The sequence below is a fragment of the Triticum aestivum genome, chromosome 2B, assembly GCF_018294505.1.
Source record: "Triticum aestivum cultivar Chinese Spring chromosome 2B, IWGSC CS RefSeq v2.1, whole genome shotgun sequence".
NCBI lineage: Eukaryota > Viridiplantae > Streptophyta > Magnoliopsida > Poales > Poaceae > Triticum > Triticum aestivum.
The window spans coordinates 556589675-556603426 of NC_057798.1; the positions used below are offsets into that span (position 1 = coordinate 556589675).

A 13752-nucleotide genomic window follows, 5' to 3' on the forward strand; every position below is an offset into this window, starting at 1 on the left:
AGGATCCATCTGCGCAAGGGTTTGCTCACATCAATTGTGACCCTTGCTCGCAAGTATTCCCCCACAGGATCAAACTGTACTGTCGTCACATTCTTATCAATCTGTTTTGCAATCTCTTTCCCCCAAGTGTCGTTCCGCAGATTGAAAGGAAGATTTGGGACCTGAGCCCAGAGCTGTAACTTGTCAAACTTGAGTTCCGACGGCCTCATGCAGTCTTTAAAATCCGCCAAGATCACTGCATGCCGACTCACATGCCACGAAGATCCATCACGCACACGATCGCGATCGTGGCGATTATCAAACTCCGCCACAAAGATGTTATCACCCCCCGGTTTGAAAGACAAACCCCTAGGATTTCCCCAAGCGGGCCTCAGAGCGCTGGCTATGGTTTGTATATGAAAGACTTTGCGATGTAAAACCTTGCCCACGATCAGCCACTTCTGTTCCTGTCCATCATCCAGATCATCAATCACCAGTGGAGTCGCCTCCTCCTTGGTGAGATCTAGTTTCCCCATGGCCTCTTCCAGTCGGGCCCTCGCCGCACGAGGAGACGGCGGCCCGCCTGACCTAGCGTTGGGTTCCTCAGACGTCGACATCTGCCGAGCCAAGATCGATGCGCCCCGCCGACGAGGGTCGACGAGCGTCGTTCTCCACCGAAAACCCTAATCGCCTCCAAAGGTGGCTCCTAGTTTTCCGGGGCACGCCGCAATTTTTTTTTTATGCTAGCCGTATATGTGCTGCTCATAGATGGTGTGCTTCTATGTTCTGTACGTGCTAGTATGCTTAGGAATCGGTATGAGGTGCATACCGTATTTGCAATGCTTGCTGTTTACTCCTGGATTAGTCTGATTGGAAAAGTGCTAATATTTCCCACAAGCTATGCTTTCCCATTTTCGAGAAGCACAAGGTCGTGGAAACGCAAGCTATGTTTTTCTCGTGAAAGCGCAAGAGCACAACTATGTTTTTCTCTTTTCGGCTGCTTCCCAAGAAAATAAAAAATATATACCAATTTTTCCCGCCAAAACATAGGAAAACCAGTCAAAAGCCCACAAAGCTGAAAAAATGGAAGAGGAACAAATAAAACCCAAAACATATGTCGTTCTGGTTTTGGGAACAAGCCGACCCATTTTAGCGTTATGAACACATTTGTCGTTTTGGTTTTGGGAACCTTATTGAAGGTTTCCATCCAGTTTTACTACATTTTGGTAACCTTCTAGAAGGAACCTAAAACGACATTGAATGTTTTTCTGGTATTTTTTAATTTCTTAGTTTATTTTTATTTTTCCAACATTTTTTGGGAATTTCAAATATATTTTCAAAATTTAAAAAGTAATTTTTCAAAATTTATTCATAAATTCAAAAATAATTCATGTTTAAGAAAATGTACATGAATTTCAAAAAATGTTTGCGCTTTTAGAAAATGGTTCGTGCTTCTGAAAAATGTTTTGGAATTTAAGAAAAATGCGTGTTTTCCAAAAATTGTCATTAAATTTTAAAAATCTTGTCTTTTCGAAAAATGTTCACGAATTTCAATTTTTTTTTCTTTTTTAAAAAAGTCAGAATTTCCAAAATGTTCCCGTTCCTCAATTTTCATTTTTTGATTTTTTTAATAATGCATGCCAATATATTAGGCTTATTCTCATTTGTTCCCCTAAAACACTATTTTTCTTTTCTTATGTGTTTTATTTATTACTATGATTATTTTCAGCTCTATTTTTTATTTTTATTTTCCTTTTTAAAATTTTCGTTTACTTGAAATTTAGAAATTGAATATCCGGAAACAATTTTTGAAATTGGGAGCAATTCTTTTGTAATTCCTGAACATTTCTTGAATTAATGAAGAGTTATTCAAATTCGTATTTTTTTTGAATCAAAGAACATATTTCGAATTTTTGGTACACTTTTCTAAGTTCTTGGACATATTTTTTGAATTGGTGAACATTGTTTTTGAAATGTATGAACATTTTTTTTGAAATGTATGAACATTTTATGAAATTTCCTTTTGCTTTTAAAATTCTTACATTTTTTTTGAAATTTCTGATTTTGCAAACATTTTTGATTTGGCGAACATTGTAAAAATTTGTGATAATTTTAGAAAATCATGAATATTTTTCGAATTGTTACAGTAGTGTTGTTTTAGGAAAAACTGACTCAAAACCAATTTTTTTTTTGAAATTAGAAAGTCGGTGTGCTCTGCTTCGTGACAGAAAAAAATACAACAAAATTGTGTAAGTGGGACTGCCGAATAGCATGCCCCAACGTGCATGCTTGCTCGTTGTCTAGCATGCTACACGCTAAATAGCGCTAAATAGAAGGTCCCATCTCGGTGATGGTGAAAAGTAAGGGTGAAGCCATGATGAGACAAAATTGAGCCATGGTCTGTAAACATTGAAGAATACTGACAAAACAGGGCCTCAAGTGCAAAAATCTGTGTTTTCAGTCAGACACCGGATGAAAGGACTAGAGGGTGTGGAGCATCCGATTTCGCTACAAAACGAACCCCAGATGTTCAGCATGGAAATCAAACGTTTTTATAGCAAATTTAGTTTTCACGAGGGGCACGTTCCTTTAGCAAGCATGTCACTTCAGTTCTTTGTCAGAATTTGCCATACTTGATAAAAAAAATTGCATCCTCAGTACACCTAAATTGCCATAAAAACGTTCAATTTGTGATGCTAAAAAAATTGACGTCGGATTTTTAACATTATCGATCGCTTATGTGACGACTGATGACGTCAAATGGCTGTGGGAGGTTGTGGACTTGTGGTACGTGGCTCAGTTTTACTGTCTCTTCGATTAGGACTTGTTGTTTCTACTGTTTTTAAGGCTCGATCCGGCCAGTAAACCAAAACTCCGATCGATCCGTCAGTTTGTACTGCGCTATGGCGCGAGGCGCGCAGGATGCAATGCAAAGGACGCCAGCAAGGGCGTCACCCCGACATGGCAGTGCGCACACTCGGTCGCCCGGTCAATAGCAGCGGCGCAATTCTTCACCTTGTTCGTGTTCGATCCAGACAAAAAGAAAACGGAACTTTCATGAAAATTTACTGTCGTGTTGTTGATTGATCAGCTTGTTTCTATCTCCCACGGTAACCAAGCATCACAGAGGTCAAAAGAGTTGCATGGTTTCCATCACAAGTCTTGTTAGGGGTCACCTCCGAACTGTCACCGTATGGCTGTATAAATATCCATGTATTTACAGGCAGTCAGGCACGCACTACCAAGTATCGATCCACGAATCAGTTCAGAGCTCAGAAGCTAGGCCAGCGCCATGGGAGAAGCTGCAGCTGTTGTCGCCGCCTCGCGCGACGGCTTCTTCGGCCTGGGCGAGTGCAAGGGCCAGGTGGTGATCGACGGCGAGCAGGTGCCACTGGTGCTGACGCCGGGCAGCGACGAGGTGAGCGGCCACGACCACAAGGCGCTGGTGGCGGCCCTGGTGTCCAACCGGGAGTGGGTGGAGGAGAAGGTGGTCGCCAACAGCGGCGTGCTGCTCCGCGGCTTCGGCGTGCGCGACGCCGTGGAGTTCGACGCCATCGTGGATGCGCTCGGGTGGCCGGACATCCGGTACGTCGGCCCCGCCCCGCGCACCCACGTCCACGGCCGCATCTGGACCGCCAACGAGGGCCCCCTCGAGGAGTTCATCTACTACCACCACGAGATGGTCCTCGTAAGTACTCGATCCTGCAGCTCGATCTTGCTTGCTCACATCGCTCGTTCGCCATTAATTGATGGACGGACGGCAACGGCGCCATGCCGTGTTGTTGTGTAACAAATTAACGTGCAGATCAAGGAGTTCCCGGGTAAGGTGATCCTGTTCTGCGAGGTGCCGCCGCCGGAGGGCGGGGAGACGCCGTTCGTGCCGAGCTTCCGGGTGACGGAGCGCGCGCTGCAGGAGTTCCCGGACATGGTGGAGGAGCTGGACGCCAAGGGGCTCCGCTACACCTTCACCGCGCTGAGCAAGGACGACACCAAGTCCATGCGGGGGCGAGGGTGGGAGGACGCCTTCGCCACCACCGACAAGGCCGTGGCGGAGCAGAGAGCCCGTGCGCTGGGGATGGACGTGGAGTGGCTGCCGGAGGAAGGCGGCGTGAGGACCATCCTCGGGCCGAGGAAGCTGACGCAGGTGTTCCCGGGCCGGAAGGGCCGCCGGATGTGGTTCAACACGGTGGTGGGGATGCACGGCAAGGAGCTGAGCTCCGCCACGTTCGCCGACGGCTCCGAGATACCGGCGGACTTCGTGCGGCGGTGCGGCGAGATCATCGAGGAGGAGAGCATCCAGTTCCGGTGGGAGAAGGGCGATGTGCTCATCCTCGACAACCTCGCGACGCTCCACGGCCGCCGGCCATCGCTGGCGCCGAGGAGGGTCCTCGTCGCCACATGCAAGTGATCTCATTTCATCACCCACCTTAACTAATTTAGTTAGTTAATTAAGCTTGAGGATGGACCGAGCTTGATTAACTAATTAATCTTAGTTGGTGCTGGGGACGATGCTACATTTGGCTCTTCTATAATAAGCTGTCTTTATGTTAGTTACTACGGTAAAATGGCTTCGTGCATCTTATGATGCAGAGGCTGGGTACTCTTTTTACGGAAGAAAAGCCACTACGGTAAAATAAGAGCTGAAGGTTTGATCAAGTCAGTCGGCTTAATACTTATTACAGCCAGGGAAGGGTGAGGTAGTTTCTCCCTTAATTATTACTAGTACTAGTAGTAGTTTTGCATCCATCATCATGCTGGGTGAAATGCATTACGACATGTAAGGCTTATTTTCCTCGAGTGATACTAAATAATCATGGGTGGATGCAGCAGTATTATGCATCTTCTGTTTACTGTTGTACTCTCTATGTTCATGAATACATGTCGTTGTTGGGCATGAACACAATTCAACACACGACTTCATCAGTTACTTTACGTTGAATTATTATGCTAACAAAAATATAAAAATTCTGATATAAAGAATATTAAATGATTCTAATGATGCATCTCAAAAATTGTCATACCAAATATTGACATTAAACCAAACAGTCTCTGAATCTGCATTACACATGAGGTTGCCTGTAGTGGGAGTATCATAGCTAGTATCATGCATGCCAATTAGGCTATACATGAGGCTGCCCGTAGTGGGACTATCATAGCTACATTTGTAAGTTAATAAATGATGTGCTACTAGTACTATGTGTCATGCATGATAATAAATAAATTCATCTATGATACCATCCTATGATATTATGCACCATGGAGGTAGAATCATACACTGGTATCATATACATGATACTAGTATATGATACTCCACATTACGGCCAGCGTGAGGCCTGCTCTCAATGACATTTTGATTTACCTTTAATCACTCGTTTTTTTATAAAAGGGCATATTTTATTAACTTAAAAATGTAGCATCAAGAGAATATGAAGCATAATAAGGTGCACACAGTCAAACCCAAATGAGCACACACTACTAATTTAATGCAGTAGGAAGCAAAGCCACGGTAGAGCAAAACTAAACCTACGACATAGAGTGGGAGACCTATACGAAGACTATGCCGCCACCCATGCGGCGCAAAAACACCTTGCTCACATGCTCCGACCACGCGCATACACATTGTTGTAAACAACAACCGGTACTCCTATCAATGTAGAGAACATCACCGTCGGAGCTAGTGTGTAAACCGGAAATTAACCTGCACGGGAGAGGAATTTTTACCACTCCAACACAAATGGTCATAAAGACCAAATCAAGGTTGACACTCCCACCCTAATACGCGTGCAAAACTTTTGAGGATCTCTATCCATCCATCCAACATCCAGACATTGCACAACTTAGAGTGGGAGACCTATCCATCCATCCAATTTGGATCAGCAACCATATATAGCATGCTCAAGCTGAAACACTCGATCCAACTTGACGGCAGATGTCTAGGCTTCCACGATCAGCAATCACAGAAGTTCCCGCTAGTAACAGTCCAGGCTTTGTCCCGTGGAATTTCTGACCACACGCCTTTATTTGTGGACTCTGGTGAGGCCACCCACCTGGGAAACAAAAACGCGTTTTCGTTTGAACTAGCGTGGTTTGAACGTGAAGGCTTCCTTGATCTCGTGGCCAGAGAGTGGGCTAAGGATTCAGGAGGAAAGACTGCGCTTCAGCGCTGGCAGAATAAGATTAGGCATTTGAGGAGTTTCCTGCGTGGGTGGGCTAAGCATCTTAGCGGGATTTATAAGGTCGAAAAGGAAAGGCTCCTTTCCCTTATTCAGGCCCTAGATGTAAAAGTAGAAACCACGGTACTGTCGGCCGCGGAGCTTCATGCCAAGCTTGATGCGGAGATGAGGCTGAAAAAACTTCTTAGAGAAGAGGAGTTGAAGTGGGCATTCGGGCCAAGGTCCGGCGAGTAGTCCAGGGGGATGCGAACAATCAATTCTTTCACATGATCGCTAATGGTAAACATAGAAAGAAGAGGATCTTTCAGCTTGAGCAAGATGAAGGAACAATTTTAGGACAGGAAAACCTAAAATTGTACATTACAGAATATTACAAGCAGTTGTTTGGTCCGCCAGAAGAGAACTGTGTGTCTCTGGATGAGTCCAGGATTGAGGATGTTCCTCAAATCACGGCGGTGGAGAATGATATTCTTGCGGCTCCTTTCTCTGAGAAAGAGGTGTTTGAGGCTATTTCGCAAATGAAAAATAACAAGGCGCGGGACCCCGATGGATTTCCAGCGGAGTTTTATAAAAAGTGCTGGCATATAATTAAGGGGGATTTGTTGCCTTTGTTCAATGATCTCTTTTCTAGGCAGCTTCAGCTTTTTCAGCTCAATTTTGGAACGATAACCCTTCTTCCTAAGAAAACAGAGACTGTGAGAATTTAGCAATTCAGGCCTATCTGACTTCTTAATGTTAGTTTCAAACTTTTCACCAAGGTCGGGACTAATAGGCTCACACAGATTGCGCATGCGATGCAGCCTACCCAAACTGCTTTCATGCCGGACAGGAACATCCTTGAAGGGGTTGTAGTCCTTCATGAAATGCTCCATGAAATCCACACGAAAAATTTGGATGGGGTTGTTTTCAAAGTGGATTTCGAGAAAGCGTACGACAAAGTCAAATGGCCCTTCCTTCAACAGGCCTTACGTATGAAGGGTTTTGATGAAGCTTGGCGACGTCAGGTAGAATCCTTTACGCAAAAAGGGAGTGTTGGAATTAAAGTGAATGACGATATAGGTCATACTTCCAGACACACAAAGGCCTGAGGCAAGGTGATCCAATGTCTCCTATTTTGTTCAACATTGTGGTTGACATGTTGTCAATTCCCATAGGAAGGGCAAAGGAGGCCGTTCAGGTGGGTGGCTTGGTGCCTCACCTAGTTGATGGGGGTGTGTCCATTCTTCAGTAAGCTGATGATACAATCATCTTTATGGAGCATGACTTGGCAAAAGCGAGAAATATGAAGCTAGTGTTATGCTTATTTGAACAATTGACCGGCTTAAAGATTAACTTTCATAAAAGTGAGTTGTTCTGCTTTGGTAGAGTCAAGGAGGAACACGAGGCTTATAGGCAATTGTTTGGATGTAAATTAGGGGCTTTACCTTTTAATTACCTAGGTATACCCATTCACCATCGTAAGCTAACAAACAGAGATTGGAAATGCATCGAAGATCGGTTCGAGAAGAAACTTAGTTGTTGGAAGGGCAAACTTATGTCCTATGGAGGCCGGTTGATTCTTATTAATTCGGTGCTCACGAGTATGCCGATGTTCCTACTATCTTTCTTTGAAGTTCCAGTTGGGGTTAGGAAAAGGCTGGACTTCTACCGATCAAGATTTTTTTTGCAGAGTGATGAACTAAAGAGAAAGTATCGACTCGCCAAATGGGATATTATTTGTAGACCTAAGGACCAAGGGGGGATGGGTATTGAGAATCTTGAGGTCAAGAACAGATGTCTGCTCAGTAAGTGGCTGTATAAGCTATCAGTTGAGACTGACGCAACATGGGCGCAGATTCTCCGTAACAAGTATCTGCAGTCCAAGACTTTGTCACAGGTGACAGTGAGACCAACTGATTCGCCATTCTGGAAGGGGCTTATGAGAGTTAAGGCAGCCTTCTTTAATACAACAAAGTTTATAGTCAGTGATGGCAATGATACCCGTTTCTGGGAGGATACTTGGCTTAGTGATACACCATTGGCGCTCCAGTACCCGACCCTGTATCGTATTGTTCAGCGACGTGATGCATTAGTTGCAACGATTATGTAGTCCATTCCCCTTAATATCCGGTTTCGGAGGGTGCTTGTTGGTGATAGATGGAAAGCATGGCTTCATCTGATGAGTAGACTGATGGAGGTTCAGCTAGCTCATCAGCCCGATCAGTTGTGTTGGAAACTTACTAGGTCTGGACAATTTACGGTTAAGTCGATGTACATCGATGTTATTAACTCGATTGTCATTCCTAGTTCCAAACATGTTTGGAAAGTAAAAGTCCCTCTGAAAATTAAAGTGTTTATGTGGTTTGTACATAAACAAGTCATTTTAACAAAGGACAACTTGGTTAAGCATAATTGGACAGGCTGTACTAGGTGTAGTTTCCGTGATCGGGATGAGACCATTAAGCACCTCTTCTTTGAGTGCCCGTTGGCGAGAATTTTGTGGCGCACCGTGCAAATTGTCTTTAACATTACTCCTCCGAGTTCGGTCGGTTCGTTATTTGGAACGCGACTTGATGGGATAGAGTCCGATACAGCTAAACACATTCGTGTAGGAGTTTGTGCGTTGTTATGGGCAATTTGGAATTGTAGAAATGATTTGGCTTTTAACAGAACAACAACTATTTATTTTTTGCAGGTTTTATTCCGTGCTACGGTGCTGATCCGTATGTGGTCCTTACTCACTCCGATGGAGGCCAGGGAGCGTTTGGTTACTGGATCTGTCCGGTGGGAGATGGTAGCGCAAGATATCTTTAACCGGTTTGGATGGCGGTCATGTAATAAGATAGACAATTAGTTTTCCTATCTTTACTATGCCAGCCGGTTGTGGCTCAATGACCTTTTTATTTTTGGCGTTGAGGCTCTTTGTGAGCTAGCCTTTATTTTGTTTCACGACTTTAAGACATTGTTGAACCTATTTTATTTATAATTGTGGCCGTATCTTCTTCAAGGTGTTCTGATGCAGAGGCCGGGGAATCCCCCTTTTCAAAAAAATAAATAAAATAAAATCATTATGTCAAACTAAAAATTTAATAGTCTCATCATGATGACAGAAACAACACTTTTACCCTCTAGCCAATTGTGACAAGCGAGGTTGACCTTTGTTAGGATCACACCTTGAAGAAGATACGATAGACATTTTTTAACTTTTAGTGGTACCTTCGACATTCAAATCTTTTTGTTATTGTGTAATCTCAAAATGTGTAAGCGCCATGTACATGTAATCTTCTGTAAAGGTTCCATTTTGTGCAAGGTGCTAGTGGAGTTCATCCCGGCCTTGTGTCATGTGGATCACAACCAGTCGCCCAGGAGGAAGTGTGGTGATACAAGGCGGAGACCGACCAAATCTTGCTTAAAAGAAATATTAAGCGAAGACGTGCTCAAAACAAGTGAACTTATTTTGTCGCCAGCAATATGGTCTAGGTATGGATATTGTTCTCTAAGAATGGTATTACCCAACTATTTATCCTCCTTGAAATGTATCTCCAGTCCATTCCTTATTGTGAAATACTCAAAGCAGAAGAAATGTTTGTTCACCGTCATCAGACCCGCCCAAAAAGGCCAATCTATAAGTTCCAATATGCCTTGGACAAAGGTTTTGAGTCTGGATACTTGTTGCGCAAAAGTAGGAAAATTCGAATCTGAACTCGAGTTCATCTGCACCTGCGCTCACGAAATAAATCAAAATAAATACTAAAGAAATTCAAAAAATTCCAAAAAAAAATTGGGCGGTGGACAATTTGATGCGTGAGGTACGCTCCAATTTTCAAAATATTTGGACTTCTGTGCAGCTCTCAGCAAAAAAGACAAATCGGATGTCTGTAAAAATGTGTACTGTTCATATACTGTTTTGGTCTGATTTGTCTTTTTTGCTGAGAGCTGCACAGAAGTCCAAATATTTTGAAAATTGGAGCGTACCTCACGCATCAAATTGTCTACCACCCAATTTTTTTTTAATTTTTTTAAAATTTTCTGAATTTTTTATGAATTATTTTTTAACCGGGTGCAGATGCACCCGGGCACCGAAACGCCGTTCTCGCAAAAGTATCTATACTAGACATCATCCTAGTCAAAAGCTTAAGAAGGTATTTGCTGAGTAAAGTTTTGTTTTTATCTTGGTGGTCATAAATACCAAGACTGTCCTAGTCTTTGGAACGAGAAACCACGTTCCATCTACTCAGTCATTTACTCATACACATAAATAAAGGGAAAATTTTGGTTTTGCCACTCTAGATTTTGTCAGTTTTTCTTGCGCCATTCTACTTTTTAAAATTTCACTTTTGCCATTCTTTGTTTTTGACAATTATCACAATTGCCATTTTGTGGCAAAAGCAAAATAATTTTATTTTATTTTTGCCACTCTTAGCTTTTGATAATTATCACAATTACCACTCTAAAAATTTTGCTTTTGCCACGGGAATGGCAATTGTGATAATTATCAAAAACTGAGAGTGGCAAAAGTAAAATGTCAAAATTTAGAGTGGCATAAAGAAAATTGGCAAAATCTAGAGTGGCAAAAACAAATTTTTCCCATAAATAAATCATGTACTTGAGAATCCCATTTATGAGGGGTAAAGAAACATGTGTCTCTACAATAAGAGTATTTGTTCTTCTTCTCTATTCATCTCTTCCCGTCGCAGATATCACCACAAGCTTGCATGCATGGTGTTAACATGGGAATATCCTATTGTGCGTTCGATGATGTGATCCAATTTTCCAACTCTCCGGGCTGGTGGTGAAGAATATTATGCATGTGTCGCTTGAGGTGTTGCCTCAACCGATGTTCCTTCGGTGAAATCTAGGTCTCGTTTCAAGCAGCGACTGGTTATTGCGGTCTTCGACTGGCAAGGGCATTTGTAGGTTTCCGTTCCCTTTAATGCCGGTTTAATTCAATTTTCAATCTCAGATAGGTGGTGTGTAATTGAAGTGAAAAGATGGTGAGCATGATTTTCAATGTATTATTTTTTGACTACTCGTTTTGTGTCCAATTGTATTTTCATTATACTGGCTATTGTTTTTCTTCGTGATAATTTTAAATTTGAAGACGCCTTTTGGGTGTCTTTTCTATAAAAAATGAAATAATTTTCTTCGCACACGAGCAATAATAACGAGGGCATAGCTGGTTCCCCTTGTTTTATTCTACTTTTGCATTTTTGTTCATTTTCTCATCCAATTTTACCAGTAATTTCAAAATTTCTTTCTTTCTTTTCATCCTTTTTATTACTTGGTTATTCTTTTTTCTTGTATTTTAGTCATTCACAATACATGAATTATTTTTACAATTTACATACTAACTTTTAGAATTGATCAATATTTTTTTAAACATGATTTTTTTCTAAAGTTCTTAGGTACTCTAAATTTTAAAATAGGTTATAATTTTTTTGAACAATTTTATATACATGGACATTTTTAATATTGGTGATCATTTTAGAAGTCTATGACATTTTTAAATTATGCACAATTATTTTACTTAGTAAGTAGTCCCTCAGTCCCATAATATAAGATTTTATCACATCCAATATGTAAGTATATGGGATGTAATATGATCTTATATTATGGGACAGAGGGGATATTCTATAAATGAGAGCAGAATGATCTTCTAGTCATATCCACTTTGCTGCAGCTGTTCGGAGAGGCATATGGGCTTTGGATCAACATGGGCAAGAGCACAATCACTTGCATACGCTGCGACGACGCGCTGGCTGCTGCGGTAGCATCTCACTTTCGATGCAGACAGCAAGCCTTCCCTATTCAGTATTTGGGGTTGCCTCTGTCAATCTACAAGCTCAAGCGTCGGAATCTGATGCCTCTTGTCGACAAGGTCTCAAACAAGATGAAGGGCTGGAAACCCAAGTTGTTGGCTCCGGCAGGCCGTCTCACTCTAACTTGCTCCGTCCTCCTGGCGCTCCCATTACACTTTATGGAAGCTCTCCCTCTGCCGGCTTGGGCGATCAAGATTATCAACCGACGTTGTCGAGGTTTTATCTGGAAGGGCGAGGAGGAGATTTGTGGGGGCCACTGCCTCATGCCTTGGGCCAGGGTCTGCATGCCGAGGGAGCTTGGAGGTTTGGGCGTCATTAACCTCAAATGGTTTGGGTTTGCGCTCCGCTGCAGATGGCCATGGATGCGTTGGGATACTGAGGAGAGACCTTGGCAAGGGCTACCAGACACTATTGAGAAGGAGGTAGAGGAGCTATTTAGAGTAGCTTGTCGTATCAGGCTGGGTTCAGGTGAGGTGGCTAGGTTTTGGACGGACAAATGGCTTGAAGATGGCCGTTCCATTGCTGAGATGGCTCCTCAATTGTTCTCTTTTGTCAGGGACAGGGGACGTTCAGTAAAAGAGGCTCTCGACAATCACTCTTGGGTTAGAGACATCGCAGGCAGGCTCTCTCTCCCGGCCATTGCCCAATACCACAAGGTCTGGGATCTGGCTCATGCCACTATGCTGGACGCGGGAGTCAGGGACGCTCCAAGGTGGATTCTCTCACCGGACCATCACTTCTCTGTTAAGAGCGCCTACCACATGTTCTTCATTGGGAATGTACGCTTCGCCTGCTACAAGCCAATTTGGAAGTCCAAGGCCCCTCCTCGCTATAAATTCTTCATGTGGCTTGCGGTGCACAGAAAATGCCTCACGGCGGACAACCTTGAGAAGAGAAACTGGCCTTCCAATGGCTCGTGCCCTCTTTGCATTACAGAGCCAGAGGATTGCACACACCTCTTCGTCCAATGCCGCTTCACGCAGCAATTGTGGCAGCGTTTCAAAGCTTGGACCAGCATTGACTTTGTGACTCCTGATAGCACTTTTTCCTCCACCCAGGGATGGTAGCTGCAAGCTAGGGCGGCTATACCTAAGCACTTGCAGAGAAATTTCGATACGGTGGTCATCCTGCTGCATTGGAGGGTATGGAGAAAAAGGAAGGTCAGGATCTTCGATCATGTCACCAGCTCACTAGATAGAGTTTTGGACTTAATCAAGGAAGACCTGACCATGTGGAGAGCCGCAGGATGTATCATTGTTCTGCCTACTTAACTGTAGTGCTGTAGTTCTGTTTCTTGTTTTTTGAGGAGGACTCTGCTGTCGATTCAGTCTACCCTTCCTAGATTGTTTCTGTTGTACTCTTCTTCTATCTAATAAAGATCGGCCTACGACCCTTCGAGATATTCTATAAATCCACAACTTTAAAAGATTCATGATGTTTTTTAAATAATTCATTATTAGATCCGGTCAAAAAACGACAACCGCTTTTTTGGAACCAGGAGTGAGTGGTCTTTTTTCGAACCGTTTTTCCTTCCGATTGTACATCACCCATATTTTTGCCGAGTACCTGGGCCAGCCCGTTTACAAGGAGATCAAGACGTCTATGACAACTTCGTCAATCTCAAGATGATGTGCCGGCTCAGTATTTTGGAAGTGATCATAGGGGTAGGGTGTGCATGCATACGTTCATTGAGATGGGTGTATGAGCGTCTGTGTCTGTACCGTGTTCAAAAAAATGTACGAAAATTCAATCCCTCCCCACAAAAAAATAAAAATAAAAATCAATTCCCAAAAAAAAGTATA

At 43.1% G+C, this 13752-nt stretch overlaps 1 protein-coding gene across 1 annotated transcript; it reads left to right on the forward strand.

Moving 5' to 3' along the window:
- Positions 1–3233: 3233 nt before the first annotated feature.
- LOC123041630 (clavaminate synthase-like protein At3g21360) lies at positions 3234–4660 on the forward strand. Its single transcript, XM_044464215.1, has 2 exons — positions 3234–3667; positions 3785–4660. The coding sequence occupies exons 1-2, from the start codon at positions 3272–3274 to the stop codon at positions 4385–4387; spliced, it is 999 nt and encodes a 332-aa protein (XP_044320150.1). The 5' UTR covers positions 3234–3271; the 3' UTR covers positions 4388–4660.
- The last annotated feature ends 9092 nt before the right edge of the window (positions 4661–13752 follow it).